The sequence below is a fragment of the Arachis ipaensis genome, chromosome B2, assembly GCF_059453495.1.
Source record: "Arachis ipaensis isolate K30076 ecotype BB chromosome B2, ASM5945349v1, whole genome shotgun sequence".
Classification (NCBI taxonomy): Eukaryota; Viridiplantae; Streptophyta; class Magnoliopsida; order Fabales; family Fabaceae; genus Arachis; species Arachis ipaensis.
Window position 1 is genome coordinate 17,443,108 of NC_142437.1, and position 27,103 is coordinate 17,470,210.

The following is a 27,103-nucleotide window of genomic DNA, read 5'->3' on the forward strand; positions in this document are numbered from 1 at the left end:
CCAATTGTTATTTTACTTTTCTATTCGCATAGTCTAAAATACCCTTTTGCTTGTTGTCTATTATCGACCAACTAGTTTTTGGTTTTTTCATTAAAATAAAATAAAAAAATTATTATTTTTTTAAATACGATTTTTGAATTTTAATTTTTTAAATATGATTTTCTTTTTGTATTTAGTTAGACAAGTTTGCCGTGTCAAGCAAACTCTATAAAAATTATTGAGTTTGCCTTACTTTCGACGAATTTTATAAATTTTATAGAGTTCGTCTTACTACCGGTGAATTCCGCTTTAAATATATCAGATTGAGTTTGAAAAGTTAACAATAGTAACCATTATCATCATCTCCAGAATACACAAGAGTAGACAGAAATAAGTCGTATTTTATTTTTGAAAAATAGTTATTTTTTTAATATATAATTAAAAATATCCTTATTAAATATAGCTTATTCTGATGTACTTGTGTATTTTTGGAGACGATAATAATAGTTGCCATTGTTAAATATGGCTTGTTTTTTTAAATTTATAATTAAAAAAATCATTGAAAAAGACAAGAAGCCATACTTGTTCTCTAGATATTTTTGTGTACTCTTATATACTGTTTGGAGATCTATATACTATTTTGGAGATGATGATATGGATTAAAAACTAATAATTTTTTTATTTTATTTCAAAAAAAACCCCACTAATTTCTCCAATAAAATTCATTGTCTTTGAAAAAAAAAAAAACAGTAATAATGTTGTCTTGTCAACGTTGAACAGTTCCAGTACAAACTACAAAGGAAAGAGGAGTTACTTCTCTTAAACCATCTCCAGTAGGGAACTCATTTCAATCCCTATTTATGGCCCACCTGTTATAAAAAGTGATTCCACATCAGATTTTGCATCATAACCAATATAGAAATTCAATGAATCTCTCTTCTCCATTAGAATTAGAATGAACTAACTTTAATCCCTATTGTGATCCCACCTAATTAATTAATTAAGTAATTAAAATTAATATAATTATTATTTTTTTATAATAATATTATTTAAATTTATAAATTCAAAATAATTCAATATTATAAAATATTAAAATAAATAACTTAAATTTGATTAGTATTTTAAATTATATAAATAAAAATAAATAATCCAACTAAAAATTATTTTATAATATATAAAAATTAAATTTATTTTTTATGTAAAATAAATTTAATTAATTATGATTTAATATAACAATATAAATAATATTTGATATTGATTTAACATAATTATTTATATTAATTATAATTTAATATAACTAATTATTAAATAATTAATATAAATAATTAATTAAATAGATATATAATTATTTAATATATATATTTAATATATTTTTTATTTTTTTTTATTAACTTACCACATAGCATGATTTTATTGGTTATTGCAAGTCCCTGCTTAGAGGGACTCTCAACCTTGATCCTCGTGAAGAGCCTTCTTTCCCTTTTCACTCCAATGGTAATTGAGTCCCCATATGTCAGAAGAGGAACTCTATTTCTTAGCATTGGAGTTGCTCTTTGTCGTTGGAGCAAGCGTGGAAGACTGACACTGAATGCAGAGACATGGACAAATTGCGAGCTCATAGGTTTTAAGGAAAAAATTTACAAAATTTATAGGTGTTGTTCGTGATAATATTTTTAGTAAAAATAAAATATTTGTAGTTTTGACATTCAACTATTTATTCATATAAAACAAAATTAAAATAATTAATAGCCAATATTAGTTAAGATTGTAATTTTATTTTATTTAAAAAAATATTTTTAATTATAAATTATAAGTATGATTATAATCTGTGACTAACGATTGATATATAAATGAATTATGCTTTAAAAAAATTTGAATTATAAATTATAGAATGTATTTAATGTCAATTTAAATTTTTTAAATTTATAGTTTTGAGATATATTCACGAATAGACTTTTCAAATAGGCTCGTGAGCTTGTTGGACTTTCAAATAGGTCGGATTTGAGTATAAAAAAATGCTTATAAGAAATAACAATATAAGCATACTTTAACAATATAATTGTTACTTAATTTTTTTCTACTTTAAAATTAATATTCATTAATTTTAAAAATTATAAAGCAAATTTTTTCCAAAACATATTTTTGTGCAAAACAAAACTTTGCTTTTGTTAAATACTTATCTAAATGTATTTAAAGCGTACTCAATCTATATTTAAGAGGTAAAGAAACTTTATTTTTGTTTCTTTCAAAATGTAACTTCTACATTTATCTTTTGTCATCTAAATTTTATTAGATTCGTTTTATATACTCCTTCTTTATAATTTAATACTTGGTATAAATCGATAGATGTTCTTTTTTTTTATTATTATTTGCAATTAGAAAGAGATAAAGTTTAAAAGATTTATTAATAAAATACTTTCATATAAATTATTTAACCTTTATTTTATAAAGAATTTATTTAAAATTTTGTTTTTATTCCACATTTAAGCTTTATTATCGCTATACTGTATTGTATAGAAAGATGGAAACTAAATTTTTATCTTTTTTTTATTAGAAATTTTTTATGTCAAGTTTTTTAGATTCTTGGACCATAGTCAATTTAATATAGTGAAAAGGATCAAGAGAAGGCTGAATACGTTCTCGTGAACATGCGTCAATGATTTGATTATGTTAATTATCAAAAAAAGAAAGATTATGTAACTGCTTCGCAGAAAGATTATGTAAGTTTTAAATATATTTTATATTTAATTTAATTTTTTTTTAAGATTTGCCTTATCAATCTCAAATTTTTTAAAAGTATACTTAAATAATAAAAATTGATTTAGTAAACAAAATTTCAAAGACAAAACAATCAAATCTCATCAAAATATTAAAACAAAATCATATTTTTAACAACTTAAATATCAAATTTAAGTTTTTATTTAGCAATCAATCAAATTTCAGTTTCTCTCAATAAACAGAAAAGAAGTATTTGTCAAGACAGTAGCAACAGCTATTCCACTTTATACTTTGAGTTGTTTTAGATTACCTAACTTCTTATTAGAGGAAGTACAAAAGAAGATAATAAACTTCTGGTGGGGGCAAAAAGATTCGGAAAGAAAGCAGTGATAGATTAAATGGGATATTATCAGTAGAGAGAAAACTCAAGGAGGCCTGAGAATCAATAATCTAAAAGCTTTCAATCTGACCATACTAGCCAAACAAGGATGGAGAATAGCCACTAAATCAGATTCACTAGTCAGTAAACTTTACAAAGAAAGTTATTTCAGGTATTCTACTTTCTTGACAACTGAGACAGGTCACAATCCATCCTAGACATGGAGGAGCCTACTTGAAGGGAGAAAGGTTTTAGAGAAAGAACTGCTATGGAAAATTAGTTGGGAAACTCAGTGCAAATTCTTGAAGACCCTTGGATAAAAAACTCATTTCCTATTGCTACAATGCAAAATCAGATCTCTAATGCTCAACTAAAATGGGTTAACCAACTCATTAACAACAACAGACAATAGGATGAACACACAATAACAACAAATTTTGTTCCAAATATTACAACTAGAATATTACAGACAGAGATTGAAGAAAGGAATGATAGACTAACTTGGTCCAGCGTAAAATCAAGGATATACTCAGTATCCACGGACTACGAAATTGCGTACCGCTTTTTCCACTCACCTATGGAGCAATACCGAAAGCATGCAGAGAAAAGAAGATGTGAAAAGCCCTTTGGAACTTACGATGCATTCCAAAAATAAAAATGTTCATTTGGAAGGCTTGTCATAATGGACTTGCTGTGAGGGGAAGACTGAATGAAAGGTTCCAAAGCATCCCCAATGTCTACCCTAGGTGTGAGGAAGATGGAGAATTAGTCACTCACTGCTTAATCCAGTGCCATCTCGCAAACCAAGCATGGCAGCTTTTACCGGTTAGCCATTTGGGCCAAGCATTAGGAACTCAGCCGTTCTAAAACTGGTGGTCGCATGTGGTAAATCAGTCGAACTAAATGACACAGGAGTTCCAAACAAAAACGAGGACTTATCGTGACTTCTCCCTTCTCTCTTCTCTTTTCTATTTTCTTTTTTTCTCCTCAGTTATTTTATTAATCTCTTTCTTTAGTCATAAGGATATTTTGGGAAACTCCCAACTCTAAATCTGGCTTTTGGTGTCCAAGATAGGACCGAACAATTTATTGTATTTATTTTACTATTTTAATAAATATTTTTCTACTTTAGAAAAAAAATCAATCAAATTTCAATTGAAACTTCCAAATGAGATGAGATGAGACGAGATACATGCATGTACCCTATATATATAGCCATAGCCAAAGATTGAATATTAAAGATCTGAATTCATAGTCATTGCTAACCTAATGAGTAGTTGAGTGCATTAGTGAATAAGTGTCCTGCTTCCATGGCTGTGGAGTGTGGAGTGCACGTTGTTAGAGTATAATTAGAATCAATTAAGATCCATTGACATCATTTAAATTTATTTAGCATATCTGTATATTAATTATAGGATATTACGCTTTTACTACTTTGATTCTTCTAGCACCTATATATATCATTGTACATTGTACATTGTATCTTTGGCAAAACACCGAATAATACACAAAAACATCTTCTTTAGATTAATCTCTTGATTCTAACACGGTATCAAGAGCATAGATTTTTTATTTCTCTATTAAAATTACTTCATAGCCAATTTGTTTTTTTTTCTTTCTGGCGGTGTTCTTTGCCCTTGATTTCTGATCCTTTCCTGATGCTTTGGTTTGCCACCATCTTTCTTACCATTTTCGTCTCGTCATCACGAGTCCAACGAACCTAACCTTGTCACCGAAAACCTCCAGACACGCCGTCGCAAGTCCCTGCCACTGCCCTTTTCTTCTCCTCTCCAGACGCATCCAGCATCGTCGGATTCGATGCCACATCAACGGCGTAGAAGTCTCCATGTGTCGCAACCTGCGCATCCCACGTATCCACATCCAACCCATGTATGGATCCGCGTGTTGACCCTGTTGAGTCAGCACTGTTGTATTTTTCCTTCTCCATTCCGACATTGCCATATGTCCTTCATCGCTGACTTGGCTTCTGATGTGTCTGCCAATGTGGTAATTGACGTGGTACATAGTGAGACCCTTCTTAAGATTTTTTGGTGAGCTTTTTTCAATTCAGGCCTGATTTTATAGGCTTTCTCTCTTTTTTTTATTCTGCTATTATGAAAAAATTAGATATTTTTCATTCTATTCCTGTTATCCTTAATGGCTCCAACTATGCTCATTGGGTTAAAGTTATGAGAGAATTTCTTAAAGGGCACAAATCATGGCGCTATATGACTGGTGATATTGTTTGTCCTATTAAGCCAACTGTGACTAAAAAATCAAAAGATGGGACCTCAAAATCCAAGGAGGATATTGAGAAAAACTTTGTGAAAAATTGAAAGATTAGGATAGTAAAAGTCATCAAATTATCACTTAGTGTTGCAACACTTCTACTTCGGGCATTCATTTACAGTTTGGCCATTTTGAATCTGTTAAAGAAGTATGGGATCATTTGGCAAAACGTTATACTATTTCATAGCCTTAAGCAAGAACGTGGACAAGCGATTTTTTATTTTCTTGCTCAGATGGAAATTATTCAGGATCAATTGACCTCTTGCGAGCCTATTCTTAAATATTCCACTAATTCTAAGGTATATGAAGATTATCGCAACCGAACATGTCTTATACAGTTCATGCAATGCTTATTTTTTGACTCTGGTACCTCTCAATGAAATGGAAAAGCTAAACGTAAACACCGTCACATTCTTGACTTCTGTTCGTGCAATGCTTATTTCTTCTTCATGTCTAAGCGTACTTGGGGTGAAGTTATTCTCACTGATGTTCATGTTATCAATAGATTCCCTTCTTCTGTCTTTCGTAACACTACTCTCTTTGAGCATCTTTATCATATTTCTCCAGATTACAGCTCTCTTCATGTTTTTTGTTGTATCTGTTTTATCCTTCTTCAACCTCATGAACATAATAAACTTAAACCTAGGACTCACATGAGTTGTTTTCTTGGTTATGGCACTGAACACAAGAGTTATCGTTGTTGGGATCCTCTCTCTCTCGACGTATTCGTATATATCATCATGCTATATTCTAAGAGCATCACATGTTCTTTAGTTTTTCCTCTTTTGAGTTCATTCCTTCTACTTAGTCAACGTTTTTCACTAACTCCAATGTTGATCTTTTTCCTAGTGATGATACTACAGGTTTTATCTCAAGTCAACCTATCAAGCCTCCTACTCTTCCGCCTTCTCCATCTCCCAATGATTCTATATCGGACGATGCTTCTGCTCCTACTGTCATCTCTCCGTCCTCCACTCATTCTTCTTGGGTAAGAAATCCACCTCCTCATTTTCTTAATTATCATTTTTACCATGAATTTAAGTCATTTCGAAAAGCCTCCTCAAATCCAAATTGGCAGCAAGCAATGCAGGAAGAAATTCAAGCACTTGAAAAAGCACACACTTGGGACTTGGTTGATCCTCTTTTTGATCAAGAAGTTGTGGGTAGTAGATGAGTATACAAGATCAAGACTTGCTTTGATGGTTCTATTGACTTTTATAAGGCACGATTGGTTGCTCAATGATGTACGCAAGAGTATGGTATTGATTATGAAGAGACTTTTGCTCCTGTTACTCGTCTCACATCTGTTCGCGCTCTCCTTGCCATTGCTGCGGTTAAAAAATGATATCTCAGTTAGATGGATGTAAAGAATTCATTTTTTAATGGGGATTTAAAAAAGAAGGTCTATATGAAACCACCCTGAGATATCCTTATCCCTCTAGCAAAATCTGTCTCCTTCGTAAGACACTTTATGGTCTTAAGCAAGCTCCTCGTGAATGGTTTGACAAGTTCAACACCACTATATGCAATCTCGGTTTCACTTATAGCCCTCATGAGAATGCTCTCTTTATTTGTAAAAGTGAATGTGAGGTTGTTCTTCTACTTTTGTATGTTGATGACATGATCATTACTGAAGATGATGTTGATGGTATCTCTGATCTTAAAGCATCCATTCACCATGCTTTTGAGATGAAAGTTCTTAGTTCTCTCAGTTATTTTCTTGGCCTTGAAGTCTTATCCACAAATGATGCTATCTATCTCTCTCAAACTAAGTATGCTTCGGATCTTCTTGCTTGAGTCAGAATTACAGATAGTCACACTGAATCTTCTCCTCTTGAGCTTAATGTTCGGGTTACTCCTATAGATGGCACGATATTAGATAATCCTACTCTTTATCGACAGTTAATTGGAGATCTTGGCTACTTAACTACCACATGACCAGACATTGTCTATCCAGTTCATATTCTTATCCATTTCTTGTTGGCTCCTCGTACTACTCACTATGCGGCAGTTCTTCTCATTTTTTGCTACATTAAAGGCACTCTGTTTCATGGCCTTCATTTTTTTGCCCATTCATCTTTAACCCTTCAAGCGTACTCAGATGCTGATTGGGCTGGCGATCCCACTGATCGTCATTCTACTACTGGTTATTATTTGTTTCTTGGTGACTCTCTCATTTCATGTTAAACCAAGAAGCAAACGTTCACTGCTCGATCAAGCACCGAAGCTAAATACCGTGCTCTCGCTGACACCACTACTGAGGTTGTCTCAATTCGTTGGCTTCTCAAAGACTTGGGTACTTCCCGTCGTCCCCAACTAATATTTTTTGTGACAACCGCAGTGCTATTCAGATTGTCCATAATGATGTTTTTCATGAACGCACCAAACATATTGAGATTGATTGTCACTTTATCCGGCAACGTATCCTTATTGGTGTTGTTTGTCTCATAGCTGTTAGAACTCTGGATCAGACTGCTGATATCTTCACGAAGGCTCATCATCCTACTCATTTTGAGACTAGTATCCAAATTCAAAATGGTATCTATAGCTCCCACTTGACTTTGAGGGGGTGTTAGGGTATAATTAGGATCAATTAAGATTAATTAGTATCATTTATATTTATTTAGCATATCTATATATTTATTGTAGGATATTACGCTTTTATTACTTTGATTCTTCTGGCACCTATATATACCATTGTACATTGTATCTTTGGCAACACACCTAATAATACACAAAACACCTTCTAAAGAGGAAGCACTTCTTGATAGCTTCCACGTCATATTTTGCAGTACCCATCAATCTCTAAAACCTATCAAAAACACCGAATACAAAACCTATATGCCTGATGAGTTCTGTTCTTCTTCATCCACTCCGATTATTGTCATCAGGACCTTTTTATTCCTTTGAACTAGCTGCATAGTTATCTCGATGACAGCAAGAATTCTAAGTTGCAAGAAACCTTTTCCTCAACTACTGTACCAAGAGTGGTATTAGACCGAATTCTTCCTCAAATATGCAAGTTTGCAAGGGGGATCGTCGACAAGTCTGAATTTGATTGGGACAACTATAGAGTGGCAGATTTGTGTGAATCTTAGCGTCATCATAGACATTCTTGATGATCAAGATAGTAGTTGTGAATTTGTTGGGGAGAATCAGACGCCAATACATGATGATTATTGGAGCCAGCATTAGATTCAAGATGCTGATGCATGCATGGGAGATGAATCGATTTTCTATGTTCTTTTTAGTTTATAATATTTTTTCAGTGCTCTATGTTTTCTTTTCCTCTTATTTTTAAACATTAATTTCGTAGTTTATTAGTATATCAATAAAAAAATATTTTGTATGAATTTTCAATGATCAACCATCATGAATCAAGTAATCAATCCAACCTTTAACAAAAAGAAAAAGAAGAAAATACTTGTAAACCTTGCTAAAATCGGTAAATAATTAGTCAATAAATTGAATTTTAATTAGAAAATTAAAAATACAAAACTAATATCAAAATAGGATAGATCTCTTAAAAACGAGAATTTCGATACCAATTTCGAAAAATTTAGCCCAAAATTGGATCGGATGAGCCAAACTGGTTGAAACAGGCCCAAACCGGACCTGTGGGCCCAACCGGCCCAGCATATAAATGAGCTAAAGCTCATTTTCTTCTCTAAGAACACAACAGAAGCAGCACCAGACGCAGGGAGAAGAAGAAAAGGTTACAAAACCCTTGTTTCAATTTCCAAACGCCGTAACTTCTCCGTTCTAGCTCCGATCGCCGCACCATTCGCGGCCACGCGTCCAACGCGTCGAGCTCTCTACATTTCTGTCGGATCAATTTTACCGGTAAGCTCCAATTCCATCTCAAATTTTCTAGCCCCTTTTCTATTCTTGAAATTGAACCCTTATGGTAAAACTTTGCCAATTTGGTGTTTTAGGTTCGTTTTAGCTTGCGGAGCTTATTGGGTTTGAGTTGCTACGCGTATGGGTGCGGTAAGGATCACCTAAACCCTAATCTAATTTTGGTTTTATTATGTGGAATCTGAAATTTAAGTGTACATGTGTATTAGGTGTGAATTAAGTTTATATATAAGCATTGGAATTGAAAAGTAAGCATTTGGAAGCTTGGTGGTGATCAAAACTGAGATTGTGGCTGGTTTCTTTGAGCTTGAAGGGCTGTGTTGTGACTTGGGTGGCTGTCTTGGATTAAATATAGTGATCGGCTAAGGTATGGTTTAGGTTTCGTGCGTTTAATATGTAAGGTTGTGTGAAAACTTAGGCTAGAGAACTATAGGATAAGTTGAAAAGGGTTTTATGCATTAAATGATTAGTTTTGTGATGTTAATGGTAGATTGATGATTAGCCTTGTATTGGAATTAATGGTCATGAGATGAATGGAATTAATGAGAATGTGTTATTGGAACTAATAATGGTGAATTGATGATGTTGTTGGTATATGTCCATGAGATTTTGTGGTTATGACTTGTTGATTTGATTAATGATGATTTATGGGTTGTTATTAAAGAATTGAAGAAGTAAATTAATAAAATTTTAATGTTGTAGCTTGTGGTTGAAATGGTGAATATTGGGATTATTGTATGGATTTTATGGAATGGTATGAGCAATAATATGCTAGTGGTTAGTGATAATGAAATGAGGCTTGATATGCTGTAAATCTGCAGGTTTTGTGGGTAGGGAATGTGAATTTGGTAAAAATGGAGGGAAGTTGTGCGTTGTTGTTGTTGCCTCAAGCTACCAAGCCGTCGCCGTTTTTGCTCGGGGTTATCGTCGCCGATTGGTTTCGTCGCTGCTAAAGGAGAAGACGCGTCCGAGAGAGAGAGAACCAGGGGAAGTGATGCGCGAAGTAAGGTGACTAATCGGAAGACTACCAATATCATTGCTTATTCCATTCAACTATATACGTATAGTCATAGTAACTAGAACTTCGATTTAATTCTTAAAATCTTTCGATATTACGATTTTAAATGAGTCATTTGATTTTACAATTTAAATCTTGTTAAGATTTTACGTTTTACGTACTTAATTTACTTTTTCGATTTTACGTAAAATCTCGATTTTCTTTACCTTACCTATAGCACAGTAAAATATTTAAACACCTCAAATGGATGTCACACACATTGGACAGAATGGACCTTAGTTGTATGGTGAATATCAACCATATTGGTGCTAAGTGAATGTAAGCCTTTTTTCTTTTTATCCTAGATCTTTTTATATATCTCATAAAAATTTTATTTCTCCTCTCACTCTATTATGTTTTTTACATTGTATGCAGCTTAACATAAGCCCACGTCCAACAATTGTCTATCCTAAACCATAGGCTAGATACCAAAAAAATATGACAACAATATTAAAAGTTATTTAATATTAGTACTTTTTGCAACTATTAAGAGTTACTGAGCAAGATTCAGATGATGAAAGAATTTTCCTTTAACATTGTAGAATTTTTCATATTATAAACCAAATAAATTCTTAACTAATACGTAAAAAATGCAAAAGTATTTAAAAAAAAATTTATTCTGATAAGTTAATTAAGTAAATTATAGATAGCTTATCAGAATTTATTGTATTAATTGACACAATGCTAACAAGTTAAGATGATTCAGATTGTCTTTGATTATTTTTGATACAAGAATTATTAGATATTATTGTATTAAACTTTTTTACAACTAAACTTGATTTAAATTCAATACTTAAAAATTAAAACTAAGAATTTTAAATATTCTTAACATACACTTTTTTAAGTCTAAGAATGATTTAAATTGAGTCGGATACAAATCTAAAAAATTTACATATATTATTTTTATAAGCATTATGAAGACTTAAGAGAGATTCAAACTAAATCAAAACACTAACCTAATAATTTTAGATATTTTTTTTTACAATTTTCTCAGGCCTAAAAATTACTAATAAATCAATTTTAAAATATGTCAGTATTGTGTTCAAATTAAAAATATTTTATAGTTTTTGATGTTCTAATTCTAGAATATAATAAATATTGAAACTATCTAATATTTATAATTGAATCTAGTGTAAAATAAATTCAAAGTATAAACTAAATACATTTTAAATACTCGTTTGAGATAGAAGAGAGAACTTTACAAAGAAAAAAGAATGAATATAAGAAAAATAGATATGAGAAGTTTCGTAGCAATTCAACACTGCTATTTCTTAATGTTCCATACTTCCATGCTTGCTTTGTTTATATTTTGTCAAAGTGACGTTGAAAATCATTCTTCCTTCATTACAGGTTGAATTTTTAATATAGATACCTTTTTATTTTATAAAAATAGTAGACCTATTTTGTACTTGTGACAATAAAGTGAGAAAGTTATTTTTTAAATGTTTTAGGATTTAACATTTTTGGAGCCAAAAGTATCCGTTTGAATTGAGTGTATTTCTAAAGGGATGTCATATCTAGTGCTTAGTTTTTGAGGTTTATGAACTAAATTATCATTGCTTTTTAGGTGGGCACATGATTTAGATTTATCTTTTAGAAAAGAGTTAATAGTCAAAATTGTCCCTGAAAAATACATCGATCTCTATTTTCGTCCTCGAAAGAATAAAATAATCAAAAAATTCGTCCCCGAATGATAATAGATCTGGTCGCATAACCCTTTCGTCATCTCTTCCGTTAATCCTTCCGTCATATCCTTCTATAGTAAAATTCTCTATGAGACATTCTATCAAATATCTTATATGCATCATGCTTAACCCATCAGACCTTATCCTATGGTGAAATCCCAAAGCTTCAGGCAGAGAAGAATTTCTTGCATATTCTTTGAGAGAGTTGCATATCTCTAGGAGAACTGAAAAAAGTAGCGGAACTTGGTGAGAGAGTTGCAGATCTTTAGGAGAATTGAAGAAACCGCCTAGCCACCTCCGATGGGAAGAGTAAGCATCTGAATAGATGGCGCGGAGTGCGGCACAGTTTCCGGCGATGGAAAGAGCAAGCATCAAAATGGAATCTTGAGTGCTGTGGTGATGAAGGTCAGCGGGACGGTGCTACAGTAGTTATGGAGTTTCAAGGAAGAACGACATCTATGGTTATCCAAGCAAGAGTTGGTGGCTATGGAGTTTCAGTGTTGAGGAAGATAATCATCAAGGAAGAAAGATGGCTAATGGGTGGGGTTTTTGAAGTTGGTGGGTCGGATTTATGCCTTTGCTGGGATAACCCACGAAAAAAACGACGTCGTTTTATGTGTTAAAATATAACTTAACGTGCCATGTCATTTTTTGTTAACGCCATCCGTAAGAAAAATAACAGAAGGACAAACATAATTAGGTCCGTTATCTTTTGAGGACGAATTTGATTAATTTATTCTTTCGAAGATGAAAATGAAAATCGAACAAGGTATCTTTTAGGGATTATTTTGATTATTAACTCTCTGGAAAATTATTAATTGGTTTTCTAGTTTTTTTTTCCTTTTAAATTATCAAAAAATGATTTATAAATTAAAATTAATTTTGTATAAAATTAATTTTAAAGGAAAAATTTGGTTTTAAAGGGTAAAAAACCCATTTTAAAGGAAAACACTATTTTTAAATAGAAAACTAATTTTTAAATAAAAAATCAGTTTTTACATAAAAAATAAATATTTTTTAGATTGATTTTTATTTTTATGATCTGTTTATTAATTTTATAATTTTTTAATAATTGCTTTTAATATTTAAAGTTATCTTGGGTTATTAACTTAATTCAAATTTTTAGTTAATCAAAAGTCAAGTTTGATTTTTTTTAGTTAACCTTAATCATGTTTACCCTTTAAAAAGAGATTTCGGATTCACTTTAAAATAAAATTAAGAAAAAGTTAAATAGATATGGATAAATTAATTGCTTTCGATTAGATTTGATACCAATTATTTTTTTATTTTAACTTAATTTTGACTTTGATTTTATTGGACTAAAATTAATTTTATCTTCAAATCAACAACAAAAAGATTTATACTATCATTAAATTATATTTAAGAGTATAAGAATAAAATATTTTTATCACTATCAGATAAAAAATATTATCTATGAATATTTTGATTAAATATATAGCATTTTAAATTCTATCTAAACTATTTTTAAAAATCATAATTTAAAATTTGATCTACAAAATGGATTTATAAAATAATAACTATTTAAAAATTTCTTAGATATATTTCAAGAAAGATAAGAGTTTTTACTGTATTTCGTACGCATCATTAATTTAAAAAAAAAGTTGATTAAAAACAATACTTTTAAATTTAGAAAATTTAAACTTAAAAAATAAAAATAACGTATATTACTAATGTATCACAATATGCATAAAACGGAACAAATCTTTCAGAACTTTTAAATTTAATTCCTTACCCCATGGATTAAATTAAAATAAGATAAGATAAAACACTATGCTTTCTCTTTTTTTTACCCGTTCCGTCCCTTTATAAACCATTGTTTGCTTCCCAAATTCCCATCATTAACAAAGTATCTGATCTTCTTAATATTTTCTCTGGACTCATATATATATATAGTCATCACAAGGCTCTTATTCTTTCCTATCAATCTATCGTTACACCAATGGCCATGCGAAAGATTTATGCATCTCTCCCTGCTGTAGCTGCCGGAGTTGGATTCTTCTTCTATAATGCGAAGGTAAGAAAAAGATATCTATTATTTATATTCATATAAAATGTTATATAATTCCAAAAAGTAACATCAAAGTTTCTATGAACGCAGGAACATGCAAGAAGAATTTCAGCATCTAATCAGGAAACAATATCTACAACAAGAGTGGTGGAAGAACAAACCAAGGCCATTAGAGAACCAAGTGTGGCACCACAGTTTGATGGTTTGCATTGTTTTGAAACATTTGTTATGAACAAGGTAAAAGAAAAAGATATGTATTTATTTTTGTTCATATAAAGTGTTATATAATTCCAAAAAGTAACATAAGGTTTCTATGAACGCAGAAACTTGCAAGAGAGATTTCAGCATCTAATCAAGAAACAATATCTACAACAAGAGTAGTGGAAGAACAAACCAAGGCCAGTAGGAAACCAAGTGTGGCACCACAGTTTGATGGTTTGCATTGTTTTGAAACATTTGTTATGAATTAAATTCTTTGAAAGATGTACAACTTAACTGATTCTACGAGATAAATAAAATAGTAGAAGAATTTATATTTGTTCTTTTACATAATTTGTCTCAATTTATTTCAAATTATTTATTATAAATGTAAATTTGGTTTTGTAAAATTTTTACTTTTCTAAAATAGTTTATAAAAGTTGTCTTTTAAAAAATAATTTTTTAGGGTGTGTTTGGTTTTGTGTTGGGAAAGAGAAAAGCCTCGTTTGAATTTTTTCAATGCTTTATTTTTATGTTTGTCAACTTTTTTATCATCTAAACATAGAAGTAATTTCTACCTTTTAACCGAAGTTTATCAAAAGTTACAAATTTTAGCTTTTACATTCACTTTTTCAAGAAGTTAGACTAAAATTTATTTTTTATATACCAATGATGTCTTTCATTATTCATATGTTTATTTTTTTTTTAAATGTTTTTTCAATGCTCTCTTATGCATATTATTATTTTTTTATGAAACTACTATTATTTTTGTTTATATGAGTTTTTTTACCATTATTGTTATTTCTTTTTTGTATGGAATATTTTGTTTACTTTGTATTATGATTCTATTAATCCTATTAGAATAGTAAAGAGTATGAGAGTACTAAAAAAAATATTAAATTTTGTTTAAATATTTAAAATAAAATTATAAGATAACATAAAATAATTATTTAAATTCATGTCATTTTCTGTAATTTTTCATCTAAAAGTAATTTTGAATAATGTAATCCAAACAATATTTAGTTGGAAAACTCTAGAGGGCCAGCAATTTTATTGAATTTTGGCCAGCATGTAACCAGCAGAAAAAGGTGAGCCATTGGATGAAATCTTACACCAATCTCACACTATTAAATCATCATTGATGGCTATTTGATGGCTACTAATCACAAAAGTTGCTGGCCCCCTAGCATTGCTCTATTTAGTTTACTATAATCTATTTTGAATAAAAATTACCAAACATAAACTACGTTAATACCAACTCACTTTTGATTAAAATCAATTTAACAAAATTAATTCTATACAAATTTTCATTTACAAACGTTAATCCAAACGCTTCTTTTGTTAAAATCAAAATAAAAATTACTTTTAATGAGTACAAGTACCATAATGATATTTTGTAAAACATCTTTTAAAAATTAAAAAGACTATAATAGATATATCTAAAATAAAAAATAATATTTTTTTCAAACTTTAGAATTTCATATAATATAAATATTAAAAAATTATTCCATAAATTCATACAAGAATTGAAAAATTAAAAATAAAGAGAATTATGAATTTTTATATCAAAAATATCTAAATATTATGTGTTATTGAATAATGGACTATTATCATTTAATAAGACTAGTAAAGGTAAAATATTATTCTACTCTAGTAGCTCAATAGGAGTCCAGTAACCAAATATATTATAAGGGGAGTAATAGAATAAATTAATTAACATCACTTGCAAACAAAAATCATGAGAAACAATGAACAATTTTTCTTAAAAAATGTGATCGCTTCTTTGTTATTATTGGTTCAACATAACCTAATCTTTGCCTTTTATTTTAAGATTAAACTTATAATTCTGAAAGAAGATTAGATCCTTATTCTCATTAGTTCAAGCATGAAGAAAGCAACAGATCCATCTTTTTGTATTTAATTTTTTTAGTATTTTTGATTTCTCCAAAAAAGAGAGGCACAAGAAGAATACAAATAGAAGAAGTTTATATCTGGTGTATGATGTGCATGGAATTTGTTCAACGTGTGTATGAAAAAATAAACGAAATTTGGTGTTAATAATTAATAAGAGTAATTTTGGATATTTATTATTATATAGAGTTATATTAGATTTTTTAATTTTGATAAATATAAATCAATTTTAAAAATTTTTTTCTTAAATGCTTCTAAAAGTACTCATAACTTTTAAAAATTGCAAGTACAAACACATTGTCTTTTTTATTTACTAAACACAAAATAAAGTATTTGTGCTTTTTATTACATCTCCAAAAAATTTTATTAAATCAAGCCTAAACACATGGTTAATTTTCATTGTAAACCATCCTTAATTCTTACACGTAACATAGATTCTACAAAAACTTAATTAACAGAGAAATTTGAGAAAAAGAGTGAAATTTTATGATGCAAATTAAAAGTGGGTAAATTTTGTAATTATGATTATTGTTAAAGGAAACGTCACCCCTAAAAATTCACTCCATGTAATTCAATTGACGGTTGGTCACTTTTGTCAGATTTTATATTATTTTGTTAATAACAAAAATTATGTACCATCTTATCTCGTCAGAATCTTTATGGATTGGATCCGATCCGCATATCCGCGGTATTTATTCGAATCCGATCCGAAAATTGCGGATATAGATATGATCCATAAGGCTATCGGATCGGATCGGATCCCGATCCGCACATTTACAAGATCGGATTGCAGATTTTATGGAGGTATCAGCATATCCGATCCGCATATCTGCAGATCCGCAAAAATAAATAAATAAATAATTAAATATTCTTCTTGTGTTTTATTTCAACTAATAATTATTATATATGTTGTATTATTTTAATTTTATTATTTAAGAAAAGTATGTTTAATATTATTTTAAGAGTAAACATATTTAAAAGGATAGAAAAAAAGAATTTTATTAATATTTTTTAATAAAACTAAGCTTTTAAAAATATTTGTGTTTTGCGGATATATCTGAATCCGATCTGCAGATGTGCGAATCGGATCCAAATTTAAAAACTACAGATATTGGATCCCATCCTATCTGATCATTTTAATGCGGATCGGATCGAAATCTTAGCCATATCCGATCCGCGTACATCCCTAGAGTTATTCGAATCAAGCACATATTATATTCTACAGTAACAGGCTATATAAAAATTATATAGCATCTTCGGCTAGTTAGTATAAAGTTTATCTGTTTATGTGATGTATATATACAATGATGACAACGACAACAAAGCCTTGTCCCACTAGGTGGGATCGACTACATGAATCAAACGACGTCATTGAGCTGTTATGTATCATGTCTACAAAGAGATAATTCAGCGGAAAAAAAAAAGCCAATATATTATACAAAGGAATATGAGATGTAGCAACACAATGTGTTCAAAGCAGTACTGTTATCTAAATTGCCAAAACAAAAAAAAATACAAAGAAAAAGAGAGAGAAAGAAAAAAAGAAAGAACACAACAAATAGAGCCTTGACACACTATAAATAAAGCCTATTTATATGATGAAGGTTACAACAAAAGCAAGGGAACTTTTTCTTTCCTTGAGCACCTCAAATCTTTCTTTCCCCCCAAGATTTTCTTTGCTTTTGGACTTTTATAAAAAATTAAAAGATCTTTCTGTGTGTTGCAACAACCAATGAAGAAGCTTTAGAAGTATCTGAGAATCAAGCAATTATTGTGAATGTAGTGTGCTCTTTGATTGCAGTATCTGAACAAGTGGCCACAAGATATCCAATCTGTGTAAATTTCTGTTGTTTTGACCCTGCTACAGACAGAAGACTCACTCGTCAGTCAACGATATCCGTCGCTTGATATATTTAAATTTGGATTTAGCTCTGCTAAAATGCAGGTTGCACATTAGAGAGTAGAGTACAGTATAAGAACCGTTGATAAAAAAAAAAAATTAACGGTTTCAGATTTAGTTAGTTAAAATTACATGCAAAAACTATCAATGTAATATGAAACCGTTGATGATTTGTTCATTAACGATTTAGATACTGCACTATACTTATATACTGCAACCTACCAATGTTCACATGTAATATACAAAAGTTTTTATAGAATATGTTCCTATCAACTGATATATCTTTACAAGAAATTAGTGCAGCAAGTTTGTTGAAGAGAATGAGAAACAAGACCCTACCTCAACCACGAAACATAGACACGTCTTCTCACCGCGAGCTTCGGTTGCACCCTTCAAAATCGTCAGGCCCAAGCTTCTTATGGCTTCTGCTATCTCAAGAAAATGGCTGCACTCTTCACACAACATCTGAAGCATAACAAGTAGTTAGCATAAAAAGATCTCGCTAAAAAACCTCCTTGATTCTCATGATTGAGCTTTCGCTATCTCGTCTATTCTAATTTCTAATTAAGTGTTATAAACAAATAAACAAAAGTTGTACTCACCTCAACCAGCATCTGCCCATTCTTGTTCAGATTCTCAACCAATATCGACCGAACTTTCAGATGGCCTCCTACCTCCATTGCCCAACTTGAACCCTGTTGATAACTAGAGGTACCGAGACTATCCGTTTCCATGTGATGCCGCTGCACAATTGCAGTAATATTATACACCGAACAAACCACATTAACGAATATACTCGAAATAAAACATTGAAATCAATTTTAATTTCATAAAACAATGATATACACCATAGGTTGATTCAATACACGAAACTAACTAACATATATGGTATGCATGCATCTCTTCCTGTTCAAATATTGATTCCTATTTCCTAGTTGATGAATCATATTAGTTTGTTATATTCCATTAAACCTTACCTTTGTCTTTGATGCATCCTCAACTTTATTTAGCTTGTCAGCATGCTTAGTTACGCTCTGGAGGAAAAGCATGTGCTTTATCGTGCACTCAAGTAGTGAATCGATACTGCACTGTTGAAATCATGACGAAAAGTTTTAGCCATGTGAACAGGTACTTCGATCATCACGAAATCTAATACCAAGAAGGAATTAGAACATTTATGTTACAGCATAATACCTTAGCTCCGTTCGGCACCAATTCTCTCAACTCCTTAATGCGATCCTGGATCAACTGTCTGTCCCTTGGCCTTGGCCTACAACTTTCCCCAGGCCTAGCCCTTTTCTTGCTGTTCTTAGCTGGTTCGGAAGACCTCTCAAATTGCTCACTACATGAACTTGGACATGGAGAAGAAAATCCTTTTGGGGACATCACGCCACATATTGCCGAGGAACTCAAGCTGCGCTGTTTCTCCTCTTTGACAAGAGGTGACTGATCTATCGAATAGCCTTCCGAGTTAATAGTGTGCATAGAGTGAATAGAAGTTTCGGTATTTCTTCCTGAGGCCATTGCGGATGGCATCGAAGTAGAAAATGATACCTCGCCATTAATATCATTACTATTCCTGCATAAGTTCGCTACCATTGCTTCCAGAAGATGCTCTGGATTTGATTGCGAAGTCAACTGGCTACTGCTAATCTCGTCTAGCACCTCAACATTCCTATCATCTTGTTTAACCTGAGCTGCCGAATCAAAATAGTTACTTCCTTTTAGAAAACCAGGCCCAAGGGCTTCATGTAGTTCACAGCCAACAGGAAACTTCAGCGAGTGTGCGGCATCATTGTAGCAAGGCTCACTCTTAAACTTTGACTTCTCTATATTGTTTTGAGAGTTTGCATCTGAATACCTCGGCACGTTTGACACCCCATTTTGGTTGATATCTACACAATGTAACTTGTCACTTGCATAAACAACTGCATCAAGAAAGTCTGAAGGGTAAGCAGAATCAGCTCCGATTTTTTCCAAAGGATGCATCAAATCATTGAAGCTTGTATTATCCATAACCATATTGTGTGGAAATGATGAGACTTTTCTTTCTGATTCCACACTTATATTCATTCCTTCGCACTTCCTCTCATTTACAGGTTCCATTTCCACGAATTTTTGACACTCCGGATTCATCATATTTGATATTGACTGAAGCAAAATGGAACTTCTGTCCTTGCCAATTTCAGATCCCTCGTGCTTGGCAACATCAACAGCCATTTTCTGATAAATATCTTGAGGTGAATCGTTCTTCCTGGAACATTGAAACGGCATTAACATGTATGGTGTTTCACTCTTCATGGTGTTCTCAGTATCAAGTAAGTATGCAGGCATAAGTTTCGAAGACAAAGCTTTTGTACATGCATCCACCTGAGAAAGAAAAAAAAATGAAAATACTAAAAATCATGAGAATACTTGATACACAAGGATTAAAACTACGGTATAGCACCGATCAATCTATCGATGTAAAATGATGAGAATACCAATGGACATACAACCGCAAAGCCACTCACACAAGCACATTCATGTACTACAGAGTGAGAGATACACAGAAGTTGGGGCAGAAAGTTACCGGAGATGGAGAGCTTTTGGGGCTACTTTGTATTTGACTCGGTGTATAGTCTAATGTGTAATCTTGAGTAGACAAAAAGAGATTTCTTATATTAGTTACAACTGCCATATCTTCGGTAACCTGCCACCAGAGATGAGAGTAAGAGGAGCGAATCATTAAATATTTCAATGACAAATACACTTTCATATGAAAGATTTAGCATACGCATATCACAGGAATCTATGACAGTCACCATTGAACACCCCACACTAAGCAACAAAGAAGTACTTTTGGGGAGAAAAGGGAGCAATTAGATGTGAATCTGTCTTAAAAAATAGCAAGGTTTTGAAAACCGAATCGTTTATTGAACCGGTGGAGCTAAAAGTTCAATGATTTAAAGGTTTAACTGAGTTTCAACTGGAGTTGAACCGCATATAATAAAATAATATAATTATGTATAAAATAAAGATATTTTGTTAAAAAAAATGATTTTTGTGCTTTATTATTTTAAACTGGTTAGCCCAATCGAATCAACCAGTTCGGTCCTGTTATCATAACCATGAAAAATAGTAAGCTTTTTCCTGTTTAAGCAACAAAATTTTGTGCCAATCAGATATCCAATTCATGAAACAACAAAAGAAAACACAGCAAAAGCAAAACGGTTCTGCTAAGGAATCAACTAAGCATGAAGCCAACTCCAGCCAACTAGTTGAAAAACAACTCTCCAGTATCCTAATTTTTCAATTTTTTTCAAAATCAGAAATAAAAAGAAATTGATTTAGTTGGCTTATATTATAGTTGGCCTCCTAGACTTTTTCAAAGCAAAATTTCTCAATTAAAAGTCAAAACATAGAGTGTATTTGCCAGACCGGCACAACAAAATGATATACTATTTGACACCAAATTGTCACAATCTACTATATTGGCAGCCCAACATGAATTTCTAAACCCTCATTGGTTTCTGTTAGAGCTCTTATATTTTGTCAGTCACCAAATGTGAAATAACCATAGCTCTTATATATATACACACACACACGCATCACATTACAAGGGCTGCAAACAACAGTCACCGCAATAACTATGGAATTTGAATACAAACACGCGCACACCTGAGAGAGAGTCTCTTACCTTATTTAAAGAGCCAAGCTGAACAACTCCAAGTGGGATTACTGCTACAACGACAATGGTCTGCAACGCAAAGCAAAACTTTTGTTGACAAAAAATCTTAATGAAAACAAGTCATCTTCTAGAAGAGAAACACTAGTTTCTAGAATGAATATGCTAGAAGTCCAGAATCCAATATCACTTTTGTTTTACCCTCTTCTTTTCCTCTCTGTTCTTAGCAAGGTCAATACAACAACTATTGCTTCCTCCATTTCTCTGCAACAGTCCATCTATCATAATCCTAAAATCTAAGTTTATCACTTGTTGATACAAATGCAACATATTTATGATTTAACTAAACAGAGAATTAAAATTAATATATCGACCATATGATATAATTCTGCATAATGAAAGCAGACTTCAATTTTCTATGCGGTATAAGAGACCATGAAAATATTTTCAGACAGATTTACATACTTCTACAAATATTATAACCTATGTGTTTGTTTCAGTGTTTTTCTTTCCTTCCCGGCAAAAAAGTACTCTTAACTTATTCATATTAATGTTATTAAATCAGAATTTCACCCAAAAAAAAAAACATGTTTTCAGCTTTTCTGAAATGCAAAACGAAGTAGCTTCGAAAAAAAAGATTCAATTTCAGCTTTTTAAACTATATATAAAAAAAATTATAATTTGTAAAACAACCTTTTTATAGATGAGAAATGAACACATCCTAAATAGAACATATAAATTGAGCGGAGAAATTAATCATGTAATAGCAACAATGAATCAAAGTCCTTCAATGGCTACATAATTTGTCATATTAAGCCTATTGCCAATATGAAACACAACTTTTCAATATACTGTTGAAATTGAATCATCCATTTTCCTTAGAAATGTGATGAGGCGATTTCAATTTCTTGAAAAATGTAGAAAGTTCTTTTTTCATTGAGAGTGATTTTATTGTGTAAGCAATCATCTTACCCTAATTCCAGCAGAAAACAGAGATTGCCATGCACCAGCAAACTGAAAATCAAACCGAAGAAGTGAAATAGAATGAGAATGATTTAAAGTTCAATTGTATGGTGAAATCATAATTCATCAATATCGGCTAACAGTTCAAGAGCTTTAAATCTTACAAGTCAGAAAGAACAAAAGTGGCAATATCAAAAGGATAAGATCCTCACCTCAAAAGCTATGCTAGAGTCAGCAACTAGATTATCTGCACGGATCCACCGATACTTTCCAGTAACAGCTACTTGTCCAACAATACTATGAAAAAGAGAAACTTAAGTAAAAAACTACATAATTAAATAAATAAAACTCAATATCTAAAAGTAGCATATATGTTCATTAGCATAGTCATACCCTTCCCCTAATGAATATACATGACATGACATCTTTGCAATGGCCAATCCAAGAGGGTCATGGGAAAACTTCGCACTGCCAATCTGTTCCAAGGTCTTCTGGCAGCGCAAGTTTTCAGAGGAGTCGTTACCAATAGGATTGTCATAGTAAGCATCCTCCCATGTCAGCATCCTACAAGCACATAGCCAAACACCACGACCGAAACATAACTAAACATAACACGTTGAATTCAATTCTCCAAGTGAGTTATTCACATTCAAATCAATAAATACTACAGGGTAATGGCATAATGCATTATATTGCTAATGCTCTTTTAAGACATAGCCACTACAATGACAATAAATGCAAGCCTTACTTATTATGCAATTATAAATCGATCAAATAAAATGATTACGCTTTTCCTTAAAACCAACACATATAACATCTAAGAGCCAAACATCCCTTAGGTATTATGGCTATAGTGATTCTAGATAATCAAGCAAAGCCTTCATTAGTCCAAAATCCAAGCTGAATCAGTTCAATAAGTATCATATTCATATTCTTTACTCACCAACAAGGAAAAAAATTCATTACAACAACAACTAAGCCTATTCCCAAAGACGGATTCAACTACACGGACCAAACAGCATTGTCATGTTTTTGCATAAACCCCTTTGTCATGAAACTACTCATCCCAAAAGATTAAGCTAATAGGAGAAGGCAACATTAATGATTATATCTCTAACATTCCCTTCAAGCCTCTTTTGGGTATGTTTGATTTTTGCATAGGCCTTATTTTTTCTTTTATTTGCCTTATGCTATTTTCCCACTTTTGGGATTCATCAGGAACTCTTGACCTTTTTGACAAAGAGTTCTGATATCATATCATGAAAACCTTGTCACCAAGAAATCACTATAAATATAGAAATTTATCCAAAGCACAAAAATCAGCACACCAGAAACTACAAAAAACACAAAGGGTATATCACACAGAATAGATTGCAAACATGAATAAAGCTCAAAAAGGAGAAGATACATACATCCTAGCACGATGTTGGAGCTTCCAAAAGATTGCGGAATTCCAATCAGTATTCAAACACAATAATCTCAATAATTGGTGCAAGTTGTTGGTACTACCCATCTTCTTCTCCTCCTCAAAAAAGCAAAACTTTTTCTATGCACCCTTTGAAGAGAAAAGGGTTCTTCTTAACCCCTCCAAAAACAACAACAAAAATTGAACAAACACCCTCAAAATTTTACCCACCAAAGAGGAAAACACACAAAAAGAAACACAAGCAACCCTCTCTTTGCACACTAGCTTCCCCTATAAGACCCTCTTCCAGCTTGTTTCCTCCTTAACCCAGCACGCCGTTTTAATGGCGGTCCAACCGTTGCTAATAGCAAAAACCGATCTATCCCCATTATTCTCAAACTCAACACACTCCAAGCTTCCAATGTCCAGTTACCCAATTTCAAAAAGATTCAAACTTTGGTTTCAGGAACTTCCAGAACAAACACTGGCACTCAAAGAAGCAACAGCATCAACTACTACTATTGATATCGCCATTTGAACATTGTGATTCTCCATTGGGAACTTTGAATGGCTTCTACAACCTTAATTTGCTGAAGTCTGGTTCAGAATCATTTTAACTTATGTCAGAAGACATGGATGAAGCAAAAAGTGTGTGTGTGTGATTGAATGAATGGATCTTCTCTGCAAATTTGCAAAGTGGAGAAGGAAAATTAAGAAAATGGGGTGTGTCGAAATGAGAAAGAGATCACAAAGTTTGAAGCTTTTATGGGAACTGAACCATAAAAATTTCTGTTTGTGCTTAAATCAATTGAAGAAAAGAGAAGGAAAAAAAAAAAAAAAAACCTTAAAAAACAATTAAAAAGCCTCTGTTTTTGCTCTGGTTTTTTCTTTCATTGTTTTGCTTTTCCCTTTTTTTTTACTTTTTTTTTCTTCAGATAGAGATAGAGAGAGAGTATGAAACTATGAATGGTGCAAAGAAAAATAATTAAAAAAATGCTTTAGTGGAAGAAGAGTGTGTGCTATTTTTATATTGGAGTTAACATGCGCACTGTGTTAAACTATGCTTCTTTTTTCATATGTAGGAATCTATTGTGAGTATGGGGCGCATTTTAGCAAAGGGCAAAATGGGCATGCCACTTAAGAAGAAAGAACATTTATTCACTAATGAAAATTTGGTTTAGCGATCTAATCTATAAATCTATGAATCTAAATCTAAATTTGAGGTTCTATTTATTAACATACATTATTATAGCTGCTTAAAATAGTAAGAATGAGTTTATGAGGTGGAAGCATAGGGGATTAGGGTTTTAGGGGACAAAAGGAAAAGGGTCAATGAAGACTTGAAACAATTCAATTTGGTCACTAATCACACTTTCATGGTGCTGTCAATTTGTATGGCAAACAACATCATACCAAATTTGAGGAAATGTATCCTTAACTTTCTTGCCCCCATCAAAATTTTTCTTTTTTTTTTTTTTTTTTGTTCCATCTAGTTAATAAATATTGTGAATTTTTATTAGAATTAATTTCTTTTAAGTAATGTAAAATTTAAATAAAAGTATATGTGTTTAATATTTTAATTTTTTAAAAAATAATTTAATAAATTATTTTTTATTTTTTTTTAAAGAAGACCTAGTGGAGTTTATTTTGAGATTGAAGAGAAAAATAAAAAAATCTGTTATCAAATTAATTATTTTATATTTGTGTATAAATTTATATGTTATTTAATTTATTTTTAATATATATTTTATGTTTTAATATGTATTTTATATCATTGACTAATTTTTTTAAATATACCTAGCATGATTATAAAAAAGAATTATGGGAATCGAACCACTATGAAGGCTCATTTAGAATGAAGCTTAATTTTAACTTAATTTGCTATTTATATTTAAATAAAAATATTACAAAAAATATTAAATAAATATTATTACATTATTTGAAGTATCTAATTACTCATCATCTTCTACTTTAAATGTTATAAATATAATGATATAATAAAAGTCAATTTAATTAAAATAACACTCAACATGGAAGCAAGAAATTAACATTTTCAACAACAAAAAATCATAGTTTTCTAAAATTAATAGATAACTAAATTTGTGTAGATGATAAAATATAAAACTAAAATATAATAATAAAGAAAATAAAACACAAAAATCACGTTTAAACATTTTTCTTTGAGTCATCTCAATCCAAAGATGATACTAGTGAGCGTACACCCTATTAGGGTCATTTTCAACAATGATCTTATTGCCCAAAAAGTTGAGACACCCCCATTTTTCTTCACTTATAATACTTCCTACTTTTTATAACTCATTATAATCAATATTCCTTGAGGATTCATTCCACTCCTTAATAATTCAAAATTTTACTTAGCTTTTTTTTTCTATGGGCCAATCCATGTTTCCATTGAATGGTAGCCATGTCATATACATTATCATATCATGCACCGATTTACCCCATTGGCTTGATCATTGATTCAAATGGGACAAACTAAGCATGTTTATGGTTTCATTGAATACAAGTTTTGTATTTTATATATAAATTTAATTTTGATATATTGACAGTATAAAATAGGTTTAATTATTCTGTTGGTTCTTATAATTTTATCAAATTTTTAATTAAGTCTTTATACTTTTTTTTTTTTCAATTGGATTCCTACACTGCTTCTAATTTTGTAATTACATTTTTTTCATGTTAAAATTAACATAATATTTTTACCAAAATATACGCGGTCAAAGATTTAATTAACTTTTTAATTATAAATACCTTTAATTTACAAAGAAATATTCAGTTAACTCTAATATTTTTTATACTAGAAAGGACTTCATTACAAAATTAAAGCAATGTAAAAATCTAATTAAAAAAAATATAAAAATCTAATTAAAAATTTAGTAAAATTATAAAAACCAACGAAATAATTAAACTTATAAAATATTTTATTTAATATATTATTTAATAGTATTTGTTTTTTTAAATAATTTTTTATACAATTAATAAAAAAATAATTATTTTTTATTAATATAATATTATATAATTAAATATACATATAAAATTATTTT

At 30.9% G+C, this 27,103-nt stretch overlaps 1 protein-coding gene across 2 annotated transcripts; it reads right to left on the bottom strand.

Annotated features, from left to right (window-relative positions):
- Positions 1-17,509: 17,509 nt before the first annotated feature.
- Positions 17,510-25,402, bottom strand: LOC107625057 (transcription factor EMB1444). 2 transcript variants are annotated; one of them, XM_016327601.3, is made up of 11 exons: positions 24,046-25,402; positions 23,027-23,197; positions 22,846-22,930; positions 22,643-22,684; positions 21,683-21,742; positions 20,576-20,695; positions 19,198-20,373; positions 18,981-19,091; positions 18,606-18,746; positions 18,343-18,468; positions 17,510-17,961 (listed from the first exon to the last, which is right to left on the bottom strand). In XM_016327601.3, exons 1-11 carry the CDS (start codon positions 24,144-24,146, stop codon positions 17,872-17,874), a joined length of 2,223 nt encoding a protein of 740 aa, XP_016183087.1. In that variant the 5' UTR covers positions 24,147-25,402; the 3' UTR covers positions 17,510-17,871. The 2 variants fall into 2 exon arrangements, with proteins under 2 accessions (XP_016183087.1, XP_016183086.1); XM_016327600.3 differs by having other exon boundaries at positions 17,510-17,964; positions 24,046-25,246.
- Between the last annotated feature and the right edge of the window lie 1,701 nt (positions 25,403-27,103).

Coding starts and splice junctions, on each gene's coding strand:
- LOC107625057 (XM_016327600.3), bottom strand. CDS start 24,146: ATGGGTAGTACCAACAACTTGCACCAATTATTGAGATTATTGTGTTTG. Junction 22,931..23,026: donor GTATATTCATTAGGGGAAGG/GTATGACTATGC, acceptor TCTTTTTCATAG/TATTGTTGGACAAGTAGCTG. Junction 19,092..19,197: donor TGGTGCCGAACGGAGCTAAG/GTATTATGCTGT, acceptor TGATTTCAACAG/TGCAGTATCGATTCACTACT.